The sequence below is a fragment of the Heteronotia binoei genome, chromosome 14 (genome assembly GCF_032191835.1).
Source record: "Heteronotia binoei isolate CCM8104 ecotype False Entrance Well chromosome 14, APGP_CSIRO_Hbin_v1, whole genome shotgun sequence".
Taxonomy (NCBI): Eukaryota; Metazoa; Chordata; class Lepidosauria; order Squamata; family Gekkonidae; genus Heteronotia; species Heteronotia binoei.
The window spans coordinates 38,386,623-38,406,082 of record NC_083236.1 but is presented as its reverse complement, the minus strand read 5'-3'; the positions used below and the strand labels follow the sequence as shown (position 1 = coordinate 38,406,082).

Sequence of the window (19,460 nt, the reverse complement as noted above, 5' to 3'; positions counted from 1 at the left end):
AACCTATAACAACACGTCTATACCATTATCCTAGGATCAGATTCAGATCTGCTTAATCAAGACACAGATTCAACAGCACAGAAGTGAAACAGTTACATAGATCAGTTACAGCCATTCAGACATAGCCAGTATTCAATTGGAAGAAGGCCTTATGGCCAGATGTGATGTTATACACGAGACAAAAGCATGAACATAGATGGAGTGCTTCATTCTTCCTGCCAGTCTGTTACTTTGCCGTAACAATTCATTCAGCGTTCCGGTTGTGCTTTCTGCTACATTTGGAGTTGAGTCTCTTTCCATATTCCTCCAAGAATAAGGGGGAGGGAGAGTTTATTAAGGATATACAAAGCCATTTTCTCCCAAGAAAGCCCAGTGACTTACAGAGACGTCTTTTTCATTTGTTTTTTTGTATGTTTGTCACTGTGAATGTTTTCATTTCACACATATTCATTGCTAGTGTTCCCAATTTGTCTCTTTTAAGTAATTTGTATGCTGTTTATATGCAATCAATGCAAGAATTAGCATTCAAAATTGTATGTATTGTAATGAGAAAAATTCAGCAGGAGGAAACAGAAAGTGGCATGGAAATAAAAACACAGAGGTTTGGTTTGCAACAGGGAAAAGCAAGATCCGCATGGGAAATTTCAAGTAAAAGCTGGGGGAAGCTTTGCAAAATTCAGTAACATCCTTAAGCAAGTCTGGATCCAATCAGTGCCTCATTGGAAGATTGTCTGGGAACTAATATATGTCATCTTGAATTCCCCAGAGGCAAAGCAGAGTATAAATCTAAATAAATAATAACATGGGATATGAACTGATCCTGAGAGAGGTGCACATTCCAAACTGAGAAATGATGCACCAGACAGTTAATGTTCTTGTTTCCCCATTTAGATAAGAGCTCTTTAAACATTTACTGTATGTATATAGAGCTGGAAAATATCTTCGGTTAAACACTAATGATTCTGTGCCTTTAGTGAAATTCCAAATGAAATGGAATATTAGAAATTACCAGTGAGAGTCTCAGTTCTCTTTATTCAACCGAACAATGGAAGTGGCACAGGACGTTGGGGAAAAGAAAAGAGTAAAGCTCTATATAGTTCCTCAAGCCACTTTGGGGGGTCCATGCCAGCTTTCTCTTCTCCACATGTTTGTGGTTACCTCTCAATTTAGGGTTGCCAGCCTCCAGGTGGGGCCTGTAGATCTCCTAATCTCTAGATGACAGAGATCCATTCTCCTGGAGAAAAAGGCTGCTTTGGAGAGTGGGCTGTATAACATTCTACCTTGCTGAAGTCTCCCATCCTTAAACCCCACTATCCCCAGATTTCACTCCAAGATCTGGAATTTCCCAAACTTGAGTTGGCAGCTGTAACTCAGTTTACCCACTTGGTTGCCTGTTTCTCCATTTCAGGTCTCTTACACTTGCATCTTGCAGAGTCTAATAATTAAATTTTCAGTTTAAAAAAAGAGTAGTCCCCTGTGCAAGCACCAGTCGTTTCCGACTCTGGGGTGACAACGCATCACGACATTTTCATTGCAGACTTTTTAAAGGGGTCGTTTGCCATTGCCTTTCCCAGCCATCTACACTTTCCCCCCAGCAAGCTGGGTACTCATTTTACCAACTTTGGAAGGATGGAATGCTGAGTCAACTTGAGCCGGCTACCTGAACCCAGCTTCCGCCAGGATCGAACTCAGGTCGTGAGCAAAGAGCTCAGACTGCAGTACTGCAGCTTTACCACTCTGCACCACAAGGCACCCTATTTTCAGTAGCAACAGATAGTAATTTTCAGTAGCAAATTTTCAGTAGCAACAGATTAAAAACCAGTGTGATAGTGTGGCTAGCATGTCTGGGAGACCCAGGTTTGTACCTCCACACTGCCATGGAAGCTTGCTAGGTGACCTGAAGTCTATCACTCTTGTTCAGTCTAATCTTACAGGGTTGATGTTGGGAGGATAAAATGGAAGACGGCAGAATGATGTTGACAGCAACTTTGAGTCCTCATTGGGGAGAAAAGCAGGCCATAAATATTGGAGGGAAAGAATAAATCTAGCAACATCAGTGTGCACAATGCTATACAAAGTACAATACAGTACATTCACCCAGAACTGTCTTATAAAGGAGCAGGGAGCTCTCTATAAATGTCCCAGATGAAATACATACAGGAGCATGGCAAAGAAAAGCAGCACTCTGTTGAAGAGGGCCATGATATGTTAAGTGGCATCAAGCAGCCATGCACTCAAGACAGAGTGTGGTAGCCTCTACCAACCCACAAGGATGGGTGTGAAGACTAGGGTTCCCAAGTCCCCCATGGCCTCTGGCGTCATCACACCAGTGATGTGATGCACCAGCTGCTCTAGGAGCTTCCGGGGAAGCTCTATGGTTTTCCTGGACACCCTAGCAATCTGGTACCATAAAGTTTTCCTCCCAAATTGCTAGAGCATCTGGGGAAACCATAGAGTTTTCCCAGAAGCTCCTAGAGTCGCCGGTGCGCAGCATCACCAGCTCAATGATGTCACTTGCGAGTGACATCGCATCAGTGACATTGGGAGGGGATCCCCCCACTGGCCCATTGTGGGCCAGCAGGTTGGGGACCTCCAGGGTGGTATAACCCCTGCCCCTCCCAGGAGCTTAAGTAAACCAAAGATGAGAACCACAGTAATGAATAGCAAAAGAAAGCCTAAGCTTCCATGATTACCAGCCTCAAACATAAACAAATTCCAAGAAACTATCAAAATTAATATAATATATACTGAAAATTGGCAAAAATCAGTGCACTCATTTAAATAACACAGAACAGCTTAGAATATAGGAAACACAGCCAATGTGTGTCAGTCACATCACTGTATTTGATAAAAGTGCTTTCGGTCTCCATGACGGTCCTGAATATATCCTTTAAATCTTTGCTAAGAGGTTCAGGGTTGCTACAAAGAGACAGGCAATGGTGAACCATCTCTGAATGGCTCTTGCCATGGAAACTTTGAGGGTCACCATAAATCATCTGTGACTTGATAGCAAAAAAAAAAATCCCCTACATACTGAGATTTCTCTCTCTTTTTGCTACTGTGGTCTAAAGTGGTGACACTATGGGGGGTGGGGTTTGGTAGAAAAAGCCCAGCAGGAACTCATTTGCATATCAGGCCACACACCCCTGACACCAAGCCAGCCGGAACTGCATTCCTGTGCATTCCTGCTCAAAAAAAGCCCTGACTATCCATAGTACTCAACCATTGCTCAGTTTCATTTATCCGGAATACGATGCATTTTTGTTTTGTTTTTTTAAAGAACAAAATTATCTTGCTTTCTTTCCTTTAGAAGCTAGCTGTGGGGAGCAGCCAAGAATCATATCTGGCTTGATATTTCTCCAAAGCGTTAAACCAGATACTGTATAAGAGAGAAAAATGCAAGAGCAGCTTATTTTCCCTGAGCAAGCATGAGATATGGCATGCTGCATTTAGTGTAATCTCTCTCTCGCTCACTCTCTGGCTGCAAGCCCCAAACTACTTTAATAAAGAGTAGCCCCACCGCTCCCTCCACCCCCATTTTTTGCAAGGAAGTGGCTCCAGGTTTTTGGCGATAATTTGCAGCCAGCAGTCTAATATATTTGCTGATTCTTTCAATTCTGCACTCTTAGTGAGTTATAGTGGCTAAGAAACTCTAAATGGTTAGCTCTGCTGTCAAAAGCTTTAAAAATAAGTTATTGCTTTTTTTTCTTCCATGGGTCCCTTGTTAAATTAATACTGTAAGAGGGCAATATGAGGGGGGGGGGACCCTTATCCTTCATTTCTGAATGGTTATTCGGGAGGTATCTGAAAGGGAAACAGCTTTTATCACAACATCGCTGTACATATGCTTACAGTGCCAGTTGCACACTTACTTTTGGAAGTAAGTCTCATACATTGCATACTGTGAGACTTGCTTCAAAATAAATCTGCATAGGATTGCACTGTTGATGTATCCTAACACATCCTGAAGGCCAAATTGGGGGTCCATGCTTGAAAACTGAGCCACAGGGGCCCATTTTGTATCAGACCTGTGTCCCCTGGGCAGGGGGAGTTCACTTCCCTCTTCATACTTGTTTCCTGTTAAAAATCAAATCCACTGAGCGGCTGCTGCCTGGGTAGGGGAAAAGATGTGTACAACACAGCTATGCGCTAGGACTAGTATCAGTTGGGGAGAGATGCTCTATCAAAGAAAAAGCATTGGAGAAAGGATCATGACACTATTAGCACCAACCCCTGCTCCTGATGTAGGGTTTCCAGGTCTGTGTTGGAAGATACCAGGAGACTTTGGGGGGTGGATCCAGGTGAGGACTGGGTTAGGGGAGGGGAGAGAAGGGACAGCATGGTGCAGTGCCATAAAGCCCATCCTTCAAAGCAGCCATATTCTCCATGAGAGCTGATCTCTACCCCCTGGATATCAGTTGTAAAAGTGGGAGATCTCCCGGCCCTACCCGGAGGCTGGCAACACTATCAAATGTGTCCCATTCCTGTTGATCTTATTGGCAAGGCAGGCCCACCATTCAATACAGTTCTAAAAAGGAAAAGGCGGAGCTCCCCACCAAACCAAGCAGCAAATTCATGGTGAGGTTGATGAAGCAGCAGAGGCACCATCTAGTGAGATAGCTAGGGTTAGGGCAACCCAAGAAGAGTTCTCTTGGAGACATGGTTCAGTAGTAGAATCTAGGGCTTCATAAACTGGCTCCAGGAGCAGACTGGGAAGTGAAATTGGCCTTGGAGCAAGTCAAGCATAGAGTGGTTCCTGTAGCACTGCAGGAGGTAGCTCAGCTCAGTGCCTCAAAAAATGGGCACTAGCGTACATCTGTTTGTAAAAAAGATTGCTTTCTCCTGAAAACTGACAGCAGGAAAACACAACTGATGAACTGTGACAGACTGCCCTTAACAACAGATGTTGCAGTGCAGCCATTTCAGAGAGTTGGGAGGTACAATGTCCCCTCTAAGCTGTGGAGTCTTGTGGGCAAAAATTCTACTTCGTGAGCTACTGGCATGAAAGTTGTGAGCTGCTGCATAAATTAATTTGCTCTGGGGCCATTTTTCCTGAGCTGAGACAAAAATGTGTGAGCCAGAGGCTAAAAAACTGTGAGCTGGAGAGAACGCTGGTGAAGAGTTAACTCTTCTCTGGAATGGACGGCTTGAGTGGCAGGCTGCTCCCTTCCCCACCCTTGCCTCTGATGGGCCAGCACCAGCTAGGGAGAACTATATGAATTCCTGCTCTGCTACACAGGAGGTTTTGTTCTGAGGAGATCCCTGGTCTTTTGTGAAGGAAATCAGATTTAGACACCTTGGGATATTGAAATAAACTGTGGTTTCCAAAAGGGGGAAAGTCTAGGTGAACAAATAAAGAGACCATCTCCAAGAAACCTGAAGAGTCATAGGAAACTATATGAAGAAAACTGTAACTGTAACTAAAATACTCAGTCAAATGCCTCTCACTATTAAGAACCCAAAAATATATAAAAATAAATCTCAACATTATTTTGACTGTTCAAATAAGTATGATCTATTTTAACCACCTCAGCATTTTCAAACCCAGATGACACCTATTCTACTCCTGCCTGTTAAATAAAATTGTTATTTCTGTTTGAATGTTATACTGTCTCAAGCGCCATTTGAAAGGGGAAAACAAGAGGGCTCCTATCTGTCCAACAAGTTCCGGGGCTGGGCTAAGAAACAGATTAGATCTTCATGATGGGATGGGACAGATAGACTTTTAAAAACAGTAATTAAATCACAGTAATTAAAAACAGTAATTAAATCACACTATTAAGTCACAGTTGATGACTGATTTTTGGTGGAAAAACCTGCCTGATAATGGGGAAGTGCTGGGGTCCATCATATGAACCAATACCAGTTACAATTGCTGATGAAGGGTCTAACCCAAGCAGCCTCTGAGGTACTGCCTGGGGCTTGGCTCTGCTTGCTTCTGGCCAACTGTGGTCCTCTAGGGCAGTGGAGCATTGGGAACTTTCCCTGTAACTTAAATGGCCACTCTGCCCCCAGTTGGCTCCATCTTTCATGATGTATTAGGGGAGCTGAGCTGATCCTGGTCCTACTTACACCAAGGATCCTTCCTCATGAGTAGAAAAATGGAAAGGGATCCTTGTTTCCCATTAAGGATCTTCTCCTTCAGTTCTCCACCTTCTTTGTTCTTCTGGTGTAAATGGCTGCACGGTTCCTAGGCTGTGGGGGACAGCTTCATGATGTAGCTGCAGGAAGGTCTTTGCAGAGTTAAAGGGGACTTGGTGATTCTCACTCCTGTTCCATGGGGGTGCCTGGGTCTGAAACGTGGTAAAATCAGTGGTGGGATTTTTTTTTTAAGGTTAAAGTGTACACTAGGAGATCTGATCAGTTCCCCACCACAATACATAATTTGATCCTCATATATACTGCAATATCTTCATATATACTGCAATGCAAACAACTTCCTAAGGCATTTTAAAAAGTAGTCCCCTGTGCAAGCACCACTCGTTTCCGACTCTGGGATGACGTCGCATCACATCGTGTCCATGGCAGACTTTTTTTTTACAGGGTGGTTTGCCATTGCCTTCCCCAGTCATCTACACTTTACCCCCAGCAAGCTGGGTACGTTTTGGGTACATTACAAAAAGGATGTTCTGTAACTGCTAACAATACGGGGTGGGGGGGGGAGTGCAACAGAGCAAACAAGAAAGGGGGTGAGGCTTCCAGTTACCAAGTTTTCCCCATCTCTGCTAGTTGATCTTCTGCCCAGCTCTAGGCTCCAACTCTCAGGTTAAGAGCTGATGGACAAGAGGCCTTGGGCTCAATTTGTGCCTCTGGGCACACCCAGGCCTTAAATAACTGTGTGCAGAAAGCAGAGCGAACTCACCAAGACATTACCCAGTGTGACTGTCTGGTTACTAGCAGGATCTTCCCTGGTTCTCCTCTGCCAGAGTTTATACCCTGTTCAAAAGCAGCATGTTGGACTTGGTCCATTTTGAACAATGCACATACTTTCGCTGCTGTGCCATTTTCCCTTTTCATATTTCTCATTCCCTTTTCACATTCCACTTCCTTGTGCCTATAAAGAATACAGAAATGTCAGCCAAGTTAAGATAACGACATTTATAATTTGTCCGCAGTGGTTTTTATTGCAAATTGCAATGGTTTTTACAAACCAAGTCCATTCACTTTATAAAATATATTTCTATATTCTGAAAACCGATAGGAAGTTCCATTTTTAATATAGCCCATTATCATTCTCAGCTGGCTTTTAGCAGTCAATTCATCAGCATTTTTCCAATTTGTTACAATCTCAGTTCTTGCATATCTCCAGCACAAAACGTTCTACTATGCTAAGGTGAATTGCCATTTTTGCATTACAGTGAAAACTCAACATACATGTATATTATCTTACAGGTGAAGGAAGCAATGCAAAGAATTCATGACAGAGGCAATATAGGTAAATTAATTCTGGATGTGGAGAAGACACCAACTCCATTGGTGAGTAACACGGGGCTGGAGGGCACCCTCAGATTACCAAAGAGTCATATGCAGAAACCAGGAACTTCAGCTGGGGATGCCAACCTCCAGGTTGGGCCTGGAGATCTCCCAAAATTCCAGCTGGTTTCCAGATGACAGAGATAGATTCCCCTGGAGAAAATTATATCAGAAACATCTTAGAAACCAACAAGATTTTAAGGATAGTTCGAGAGTCACATCTCCCTTCATCAGTTACCTTAGTTAGATACCTGGAGAAAATGACTGCTTTGGAGGGTGAATCTATGGCGTTATACCGGCTGAGCCCTCTCTTCCCTAAACCGCACCCTTTCCAGGCTCTGCCTCCAAGTCTCCAGGAATCTCCCAACCTAGAGCTGGTAACCCTAGCTTTAATGAAACTGAGATTTCCCAAATCAACACAAAACTGAAATTAGGTTCTGATCTCTGAAAGCAACCAAGACAACACAGAGTGTTCATTGTAAATAAATTCCAAAAGTGGGAACTGAAATGTGGCTTCATTCATTACATTTGGATTTACTAGATTGCCAGTCCTCCCATGTTCATTCAGATGTCCTGTTGCAATTATTTATGGTTAGTGTTTTGGACTTAGGCCTACACTGTGCATATAGTAGATGATTGCTGTAGAGTGGTTAGGTGGTGGACTGTACCACTTCATGCTGCAGGAAAAGGAGTTGTTTGTTCAAAGTTCCCAAACATTAATCTTTCTCTGTAAATAGAAACAGTACAGAGTGTGAAATGTTAAACTGCAGCCTTTCTCCCTAGAGTGTTTTTTTTAAATGTGCAGGGAGTTTTTGCATGGAAAAGCTGGGTACATTTTGTGCCTCTGGGCACACCCAGGCCTTAAATAACTGTGTGCAGAAAGCAGAGCGAACTCACCAAGACATTACCCAGTGTGACTGTCTGGTTACTAGCAGGATCTTCCCTGGTTCCTCCTCTGCCAGAGTTTATACCCTGTTCAACCTGCCATTTGAAATAGTACAGATCAACCTACCACTTCAGGATTATACCATGTCATAGTGCTTTGCCATATGCATTCTGCTTCCAAGGCCTTACTTAGACTAAGGGTCTCCAATCTTTTTGAACCTGTGAACATCTTTGGAATTCTGACACAGGGCAGTGGTCACAACCACAAAATGGCCACCATGGCAGGCGGGTGCAGCCAACCATGTTCACACACAGGAATCCAAAATGCAGGGTACAAGAGGAGCTATTTTTAAAAATACACTGTGAAAGAGGAGAGAGAGAGAATAAAACCAACACTGTAGTGGCAGCTGCTTCTAGGTTTGCCAGCCTCCAGGTGCGGCCTGAAAATCTGGGTCTCCCACTTTAACAACTGATCTCCAGCTAGGGTTGCCAAGTCCAATTCAAGAAATATCTGGGGACTTTGGGGGTGGAGCCAGAAGACATTGAGGTGGAGCCAGGAGCAAGGGTGTGACAAGCATAATTGAACACCAAGGGAGTTCTGGCCATCACATTTAAAGGGACAGCACACATTTTTAAATGTCTTCCTTCCATAGGAAATAATGAAGGATGGGGGAACCTTCTTTTGAGGCTCATAGAATTGGACCCCCTGGTCCAATTGTTTTGAAACTTGGGGGGGTATTTTGGGGAGAGGCACTAGATGCTATACTGAGAATTTGGGGCCTCTACCTCAAATAGCAGCCCCCCCAGAGCCCCTGATACCTCCAGATCAATTCCCCATTATACCCTATGAGAATTGATCTCCACATAGGGAATAATGAAGTGCCCAGCAGACATTTCCTTCCCTCTCCCCCCCTCCCCGTTTCTGGCCACTCTGAAGCAAGGGATTGGCATCTCTACTCATGAGTTGCAGCCAACTTCTTCAACGTAACACAGACACACCATCCCAAGAGGAAGCCTTTCAATCGGAGACTGAAGCCTCCGGAGGTGGAAAGTCACATGGTGGCTTTGGGGGCAGAGTTCCCCCCCCCCCCCGCCAACCAGCTGACTGGGGGTGGGAAGGAGCCTGGGAAAGCGGAAGAACCCCCGCTGGGACCTGGGGATTGGCAAGCCTATCTCCAGCTGGCAGAGATCAGCTCCCTGGAGAAAATGCTGCTTTGAAGGGTGGGCTCTAGCGCATTATTGCACCATGCTGAGGTCCCTCCCCTCCCCAAAGCCTGCCGTCTCCCAGATCCACCCCCAAAGTCTCCAATTCAGACCTGGCAACTCTAGCTGTTCCCCAAACAATGCTATTTTAACCAGCCCAGCCAATTAGATCTCCATCGGCCAGTCAGAAGCCCACTCACTCTCTAGAAGCACTTGGTAGGCTCCAGGAAAGGTGTAGACAGGCACCATGTGCCCACAGGTGCCTTAATGTGGACCCATACCTTACTATTGGAAGATCAAGACTCAGATCGCTGCTCAGTCATGAATGTACACGGGGGGGGGGGTTAGAAAAAGCCCAGAAGGAACTCATCTGCATATTAGGCCACACCCCCTTGACATCACCATTGTTTTGCACAGGGCTTTCTTGTAGAAATAGCCCAGCAGCAACTCATTTGCACATTAGGCCACACCCCCTGATATCAAGCCAGCCAGAACTACATTCCTGCTCAAAAAAAGCCCTGAATGTACATAAAGGCGGCCTTCTAGAGGAGTCACTTTATTTATTTAAACAGTTTATTTGCCCTTCCTCCCCCCCCAATTTTCTTCCCAATGAGGAGTCAAAGTGGCTGGCTAAAACACTTAACAATAAATTTAAAAAAAAACAACGTCAACAAACAAAATACAATTTAAAGGGAGAGGGAAACACAATGCTACATCCTGAGCAGGTTTTAAACCCTGTAGCTCACACAATGGATGCAATTATAAATTAAGTAAATAAAATGCATTATAAAGTTCTTTGTTCCTAAGCTGATAGAGGAAACACAGTGGAGCTGATAGCAAACTGATGGAGTAGGTTTTCAGGATTGTCTCTCTCAACAGACTTCAGTTCTCCACACTGCTGATCTGCAGAAGTGTTATATTTTGCCTTCTGCTGTCTTTGTACAACCAAAAAAGAGCAATTTGATATTGGCAGGCGCCTGCTAGAGATTTTCTGCAACCCTTTCTGGAATGCCAAAATGCACAACATTTTGCAGTCCTGGGATGCTTCTCAATTTGATAATTATAGAATTCTCCTGACCATAGTCTTTGGAGGCAACGGGCAAAGACCAGATGTGCTGTGATGAGCAACTGCCATTTCCAAATGAGTGACAATGGTTTGCTCAGACAGTTTCTGCAAATTGCAGAGGGCTTCTTGATGAGAATCACAAGCAGAGCTCTCGTTGGTATTCTCTTTTATGTTTGGGTTTAATTTTTGCCAAGGCTTAGTTTGAGTACTGATATGGAAGGTGGATTTCCAAGAATAATTTAGGGCAGAAATTAAAGCCTGGAACTACCAAATTTTAAGATCTATTTTTAGTTTTCATGTTATTCTTTTTTTAAAAAAATTGATATTGATAAATTTGATTTTTTTTTAAAAAAAACCACTGCTACCAATTGGCTGCAATATTTCATAGAATCATAGAGTTGGAAGGGACCTCCGGGGTCATCTAGTCCAACCCCCTACACAATGCAGGAAAATCACAAATACCTCCCCCTAAATTTATTTATCTATCTATCTATCTATCTATCTATCTATCTATCTATCTATCTATCTATCTATCTAAGATTTATATCCTGCCCTTCCCACTAGGTGGCTCAGGGCGGCTTACAACATATAAAACTAACATGGAATCTAAAATTAAACATTAAAATTAACATTTCATAATTTACAGTTAAAAATCTAAACAATTGTTATATACATACACATTAAACTCACAGGATACCTCCCCCTAAATTCACTGTGAAGTGTTTCAGTCAAACCCGTAAGCATTTAAATAAATGTTTATGCATTCTTTTCTTTAAAAATCCCACCCTTCTTCAAGGAGTTTAGGCCAGTGTATGAAATTCTCCCCTCCCCCGCATGATGCTCACAGCCAGCGGTGGTGCTAGGATGCAGGCGCAAGGCCGCTGCTCCAGGAAAGGCTCTGCTGCCACCCCCTTCCTCCCCCCCCCCCCCACAAGCACAAGCACAACCACAACCACAACCACAGCTGCCTGGCACCTGTGCCTCAGAGCATACATGCCAGCCAGGTACTGTGACTCTGCCTCACATGTCTGTGCTGGAAGCACAGGTGGGAGATGGAGCTACAGTGGCCAACCAGCATGCAGGCACAGGCTGCGCCACTGCTCCAGTGTATTTCCTTCAGCTCAGAGACAAGGGTGAAAGGAAGGGCCCAAACTGGTGCCCTCTCTGAGGCCTGTGTCCCTAAGCAGCCGCCTACCTCTGCCTTATGGAAGCACCAGGCCTGCTCACAGCTCTATGAACTAAGGTAAGCTGAAAGGAAAAAAAGCACAACTATCCCAATAGGGTTCTCAACCTCCAGGTGATGGCTGGACATCTTCTAGGATTACAATTGATCTCCAGACAACAGGGATCTCTACACCTGGAGAAAATGGCTTCTGTGGAAGGTAGACTTTATAGCATTATAAACCACTGAAGTTCTGCTCCTCTCCAAACTCTGCTCTCCACAGGATCCACCTCTAAAATCTCCAGGTAGTTCCCACCCTAGAGCTGGCAACTCTGTGGCCCAAAGCCCCCTCCATAGCTTCAAGTCTGAAAGGTGATTTGAACACACATCTCCCCAATCCTAAACTGACTCTGAAGCCAGTGCATGGACATTGCAATCCGAAGAGCACTTTCCTGGAAATAAAACCTACTGAATAGATCTCATGAGTAGATTTGCTTGGGGTTGGTCTCTGCTACCTTTGCCCTAATGTGCAGTGGTTATGTTATATAAATGACAATGGCAACCTGAATTTCCTTATGGCAAATGTCAGAATTTGCAGCTGCTTGCTCAAGGGCCAAATATAGCCCCACAGCCACCATTTCAGAGGCAGAAGAAACCAGATGTGCATGCAGAAGGCAGTGCTTAGCAGTCCAACCCTAACCAGAGTTACACCCTTCTCAGCCCATTGAAATCAATAGGTTTAGAACGATTGAACTCTGCTCAGGATGGCTCTGCACTCGTCACCTTTCAGCTGTGATGTGGTAAGTGTTCCCTCTAAGCTGAGTTAGCATGAGCTAGCTCACAGATTTTTAGCCTCCAGCTCACAATGCCAGTAGCTCACAAAGTAGAATTTTTGCTCACAAGACTCTTCAGCTTAGAGGGAACATTGGATGTGGGCAATACTCCCTCTGAACTGCGAGGTCTTGTGAGCAAAAGTTCTACTTTGTGAGCTACTGGCATTAAAGTTGTGAGCTGCTGCATAAATTAGTTTGCTCTGGGGCCATTTTTCCTGAGCTAAAACAAAAATGTGAGAGACCAAGGCTAAAAAACTGTGAGCTAGTTCACATTAATGCAGCTTAGAGGGAACACTGGATGTGGAATGTTAGCCCTCCACCATCCCATCTTCAAAGGAGCTCTCACGTTATTGTCTGGGATGTTCACATGCCGAAATGCCTTTCCCACCTGATAAAGCATTTTGGAATGGGAAGACAGTCAAACAAAGCTTCGTACAACTGTTTCCCATATCACCATTGGCAGTGCCACAGACTCGGGCTGCACAGCACAGCTGATCTACACAACACTTGTATGGTAAATAATTCATCCCTCTTAACAGCTTTCACACTTGCAACTTAGAAAATATGCTATTCACAGATATGCTGTATAATCCACAGTTCCAGTTTTTAACTGGAGAGGCACTGAGAATCAGAACTACATTAGGAATTATTCCATGGTCTTTAAATGCAGCTGTGCCCAGAATCACTATTGGTTTGTAATGTGGATGTAAGCATGACCTACATCTTATGGATACTGTGAGAATAGCCAGTTACTAAGGCATTTTTCCCAACTAAATCTAAGTGACAGTGATAGTTTTTTGTGTCATCATCATTGCCTTTGGCACACACACACCTGTTTTGGTCCTCTAATGCTCTCTGGTCATTTTTTTTTTGGGGGGGGGGGTAGTGTTTAAAAACCATGCAAATCTGTGCAAAAAAAATGAATGCATATACCATTTGGGTAGTAATGGCTCTAAGGCTGTGCTTTCAAATGTCTTTAAAATGGTACTACATATAGCACAGAGGTTCAAAGTGCTATATTAAGAAAAAGGCAAATTAAGTCCCTTTCTTTAGGTACCTTGAGAACAAGCTATGACTACATATCACAGACAATTGGGACTGGTTTAATTAATTTGATGAATCACTTTTAACACTTTTGATGGACCTAGAAAGCACTCTAGACCAGTGGTGGCCAAACTGTGGTCCGGGAGCTACATGTGGCTTTTTCACACATATTGTGTGGCTCTTGAAGCCCCCACTGCCCCATCAGCTGGCTTCGATAAAGCATTTCTCTCTTTAAATCACTGCTTCAAGCCAGGCCAGCCAGTGGCTTGGAGAATGCATTTGAAGTTAAAGTTGCTGTCTTTCCACCTCTCCCTCCCCCATTTTCCTTCCTTCTTTCCTTCCTTCTTTCCTTCCTTCCTTCCTTCCTTCCTTCCTTCCTTCCTTCCTTCCTTCCTTCCTTCCTTCCTTCCTTCCTTCCTTCCTTCCTTCCTTCCTTCCTTCCTTCCTCCCTCCCTCCCTCCCTCCCTCCCTCCCTCCCTCCCTCCCTCCCGGCTTGCAAACATCTGAGATTTGTGTCTTGTGGCTTTCAAATGTCTGATGTTTATTCTATGTGGCTTTTATGTTAAGAGAGTTGGGCCACCCCTGCTCTAGACTAATGTAAATTTTTATACTGAATGTAAATTTTTATTTTATATTGTAATTGTGTGACAGATTCAAGCAAGTTAGCCTGGAAGCTGGGAACAGCCTTGCAACAATTGGCTGGGCCACAGCTATGGTAACAGAAATGTAGCGAATTGAGAGATGCTTGAAGGGAAGTAAATGCCTCAGGGTTTTAGATGGAGTGGGAGTTGGCACTTGAGTACTGGAGCTGTGGAGTGAGAACTGTGTACTGAAGCCGATCAATTGTTGTGAAGCAACTGGAAGGAGCTGAGAACAGCCAGTGGGGCTGAGTTCTTTGAGTGGACAGAACTGAATGACAGAGAGAGAGTTATTAGTCAGAAGAGGGTCAAAACCAGGCACCTTCTGTGAGGAGAAATTCTTTGTGGAGTTCTGTCAGAACACAGGGCAGACTCCTAGTTAAACTGAGAATACTCATACACGCTGAAGGAAGGAATGGATTCTAGTGGCTAGAAAGGAATCCCAAGAGTCAGACTAGAAATCTATCTGGGTAGGACACACAGGATTGAGGGGCTAGAAGAGCACTCAAAAGGGGTGACTCCTGCATGCTAGTGTGTGAGTCTGAGGGAATATTGATCTGGCACAAGTCAGAAGTCCTCAGTGTATATGGCAAAGAGTGTATGATCATTTATTATTTTTATGATTTAAAGAAGCCTGAGCGTAGGGCTATTCCAATTGTGCAAGTGTTCCTAGTGCTAAGTAGGCACTGCCTGCCAGTTCATAGTTATTAAACCTGCCTTTTTGCATTTTGAACTACTACAGCTTAACAAATCTCTGGATTTTAGAGATTGTTTATTTTGAATTTCTGCCTGCCAACTGATTTGCCTTTTAATTAGCCTAATTAATATTATTTTACCCTCTCCTTTGCCTTTTGTGATCCAATAAATAGTCTGTGTGTTTTGATTTTAAAAGTCTTGTGCCCAATTTTTATATTGTCTGACAAGGATTTCTCTGTGTGTGCCTGAGGTACTGAGGGGAGGTGAAAGAAAAAAATTATAGTGGTCACCCTCCCAAGCTGACCCTGACCAGTTCCTCACATTATTGGTGGCAGCGTCATGATACAAATATACCCACAGATAATAAAAACAAATATTTATATTTTTGTACCTCAGAACTGTTTTTGACAAAGAATTCCTGTCAGAAATGGCACCACTACAAAAGGCGGGAAAAGCTAAGGGAGATGACCAGCCTGAGGGGGCAGCTGCTGAGGAAAACCTCAGTCAGGAGTTAGAAAGAAGGAGATTACAGACAGAACTGGCCAGGATTGAAGCGGAAAAGGCAAAAAGTGAAGCTGAAAAAGTTGAAAAATTAAAGTTGGCAAGAACAGAGGCCGAGAAAGAAAAAGAAAGAGCCAGGATGGAAGCTGAAAACAAAAGAGCTAGAATAGAAGCCGAGAGAGAAAGAGCTGAAAGACAGGCAGAGAGAGAACACCAGTTACAAATGGCCAAAATGCAGGCAGAACAGGAGGAAAGAGGAGAAAGAGAGAGAGAAAGGCAGAGAGAACAAGAAAAAGAGTTATATGAACTCAAAATTAAAGAAATCCAAGTGAGGGCAGAATTCCCCAGTGCTCACAGGGACAGACCTCCTGTTGAACAGAAAAAGTTTCCCAAATACGACAAGGGAAATGATGTGGAGGCATTCCTCTTCAGCTTTGAGAGGACATGCCATGATCTGCACATTGCTAATGGGGACAGGATGCTATATTTGCACCCACAAATCTGTGGCGATCTGAGTGAGATGTACTCAGAAATGAGGGATGATGAAACATCCAATTATGATCTCTTCAAAGAGAGAGTCAGGGTCAGGTTTGGATTTACTATGGAACAGAGCAGGAAAACCTTTAGAGAAATAAAAAAAGGTCTGAGGAGACATATTCCCAGATGGGGTGTCGGCTGGACAGAGCCCTCAATAGGTAGATAGAAGGCAGCGAAGTCACCACATTTGAGGAGCTGAGACACTTTATAGGACTGGAGCAGTTTTATAGCCTGATCCCTCCCCAGTTTAAATGGATCCTCAGGAACAAAACGTTAAAAACAGCAGAGGAGGCAGCCACCATCCTCGATGAGATAGAGGGGGACTTGGGCAAGCCTATGTATCTTTAGAAACTGTTTTTCTCCTTGTAGGGGCTGAAAGCATGTTACAGACACATAACTTCACAAACATAAGAAGGAAAACTGTAAGAACATAAACCATCATAACAATCAATAAAGTTGCAACCCATCACCACATAAGCAGCAGTAAAATCAAGAATTGTAATTGGCCCTCAAAAACAATGCAGTTTCACATTTGGAACTCACAGTGACTGAGATTTCTTTAATTGTCTAAGAACTCTATAAATGAAGGTCTTCTTTTTGCTCTTATTGACTATGCCTCTCGGTTTGATGTCTTTCCAATACAGATGGCCAATGATAGCACAGAAACCAGTGAAGCCGGTGAAGAAGAAGAAGACCACGAGGGGGACAATGAGAACAAAGAGCGTATACCATTCATCCAGCAATAGCTATGACGGGTGGGAATGAAAGCCAGGAAGGAAAAAAATGGATTGAGCAGAAGAAGGGAAGATGACTGCAAAATCCATTTTGTGTACCAGTGAACAAAATGCTCTAGTACAGTGTGTGTTGTTTATTTGTCTGCAGTCAGCTGAGCTATAAGCTGTTGGTCATTGATGTTTTGAACTCAAGTGCCATTCCCACCCAATACGGTATTGACATTCCATCACGTGGCACCATGTTTGCCCGTTAGAATCCCTCTCTAAAGCCTTATTAACATACTTGGTCATTTCAAGACAAGAAGCTCTTCTCACACAGCTTCAAAAGCAAATTTTCAAACCAATTTTAGCAGGGCTTTATTCCTTTGCCCTCAATACAGCCAACCCATTGACTAGTAAAGTGAAATTGTTATAAAAGGAGGGTTCCCAGTGAATGATAGCCCAGGATCCCCATTCGTTTCAGAGTGCTGGTTAGCCAGCTCCTCCAGCCAAGGATCCTCATTCAATGGTAGATGAAGCATCAGGGCTTTTTTGTAGCAGAAACTCCTTTCATATTAGACCACATCCCTCTTATGTAGCCAATCCTCCTGGAGCTTATAGGGCTCTTAATGCAGGGTCTACTGTAGGCTCTTGGAGGATTGGCTACATCAGGGGTGTGTAGCCTAATATGCAAAGGAGTTCCTGTTACAAAAAAGGCCCTGGGGAGCATGCCACATATTAGACATGGTGTGAGCCAGGAACTCCATGCCTCAGTACAAGCATGCTTTTCCCCCTCATGAACAGAGGGAATTTGAAGTGGGTTTCCATGCAAAAAGGCATATCTGGCTCACATAATGCCTCCACACCTACTTTCTCCACCACACACACAAAAGCAATCCTCTGTGGGGAATTGTGTGAATTAGCCCAAGCATCAATAACAGCCTATCTGTGCATGCGACAAGATAACATGCTCAGAACTGCATATAACCAATTGCATATAACCATATATTCCCATGTATGGGATTCTTTTGCCACTCCTAGAGGTGTCAGGAAAATGAAAATTTTCTACTGAAATTTTCTGTTTCCTACTGAACCTCAACGCCAGGTTTCCTATCTGTCTCATTTCCAAATTATATTTTGTCTTCTATATATTTTTTTAAAACTCTCGACTTCTCAAGAAAGTAGAATACCTCAATTATATGTTCAAGATACTATATTGGTTGGTGTAAAAGGAGAAAGGCCAGAAGAGACTGACAAACATTAATTGGGATAGCTGTAATGATCAAGATCACTTGTCCAACTGAACAGGTGTTGCCAACAGATATGTTGATCCCTCAAATTCTTATTGCCTTATTATAGAAAAACCTCCAGGGTATCTTTTTCTCTGGTCCTAAAAGTTCTTTAACCACAAAGAAACATAGGACCTTTTTGTTCTGATGATTTGAAAGCAAAATGCTTTCTTAAAAATAGTGGTAATGATTGCTGTTCAGCACAGTTTGTTGAACTTACAGCCATGCACCAAAATTGTGCCATTTAAACCCCAAGTAACTCTTCTCTTAGCATGAAGCTCTTTCCTTCATATTGATCCAATAACAGCTGTGTTGTAGTCTAACAGTGTAATCCTAAACAGAGTTACACCCTTCTAAGTCTATTGAAGTCAATATGTTTAAAAGTGTGTAACTTGTAGGCCAAACAACATGTTGTGTACTATGTACATTCCTAGCTGGGATTGGCAGCCATGTTGGAGCTGCAAATTCACCAGTGGCAACTTTATATAAAAACACCATGAGGGGCCTGATTTGGAACCATACTGTGAGGGAGGAGGGGTTCCTGCATTTCCTGTGCCCCCCCCCCCCGGCAATCTTTCTGAGCCAAGTCTGGGAAATGTTCTTTACCATTGGGAGAGGACTGCACACAAAAGCATTCAGTGCATGTGGGGCCTCCCAATGATGCTGCCGCCCTCCTGATCTGTTTCAGCTCCAGAAAACATCGGAGGTGGCAGCAGCCCCACTTCTCATGGGGCTGAATGTGAGATACTTTGATACGGTGTTGCCACTGCAGACTCATGGCTGCAATGTGGTTGCAAGTCCCCAAGGTGAGCTCATGTAAAATACAATGTGTAGTTTGGCACCATATTGAGGATTACACTGTAAGGGTAAAAAACCATAGTCTCCAACACCCAACCCTTCCTCTTGTTGGCACAGTACATTCATGCCTATATAATTAGATGTAATTCTAATGTCTAGCATTAGACGTAATTCTAGCGTCTTGCGTTACTGAAAGAAATTAACCAATCCTAAGTGTTTTAATAAAACCATTAACATTTAGCAGCATTTTTCAAGGAAAAGAAACAGTTACTAACATTATCCTGTATGCTCCAAGAATGCATGAATTTGGATTAACATGGTATGCCATTTTACAGTATTTTTTTTTACTAATTTTCCCATATAGTATTCAATGTATAAATGTTGTCTTCTCTGTAGTTATAAAATTTAGGCTCTGATGATAAATCACAATTTAGTGCCTACTAGGAGTTAGCTTGATTCTGAATCAACAAAGCTACAGATATGAACCACTTAGGTTCGGTTGAAAAAAATGCCAAAAAGGGGGGGGGGGGACATTTGTCATCAAAGACCCGATAATCAGATTTGTGTGCACAATTGAAGCATAACTCCATCCTCTGTCTACATCCTCCTCTTCATGTGAAGT

The 19,460-nt window shown here is 43.4% G+C and overlaps 1 protein-coding gene across 1 annotated transcript in view; it reads left to right on the top strand.

Moving 5' to 3' along the window:
- VAT1L (vesicle amine transport 1 like) overlaps positions 1–16,959 on the top strand; it is a 119,423-nt gene extending 102,464 nt beyond the window's left edge. Inside the window, exons 8-9 of the mRNA XM_060254431.1 lie at positions 7,393–7,476; positions 16,683–16,959. Of these exons, the coding sequence (XP_060110414.1) occupies positions 7,393–7,476; positions 16,683–16,784 (186 nt within the window). The 3' untranslated portion in view covers positions 16,785–16,959. The remainder of the gene's footprint in view (positions 1–7,392; positions 7,477–16,682) is intronic.
- Positions 16,960–19,460: the final 2,501 nt, after the last annotated feature.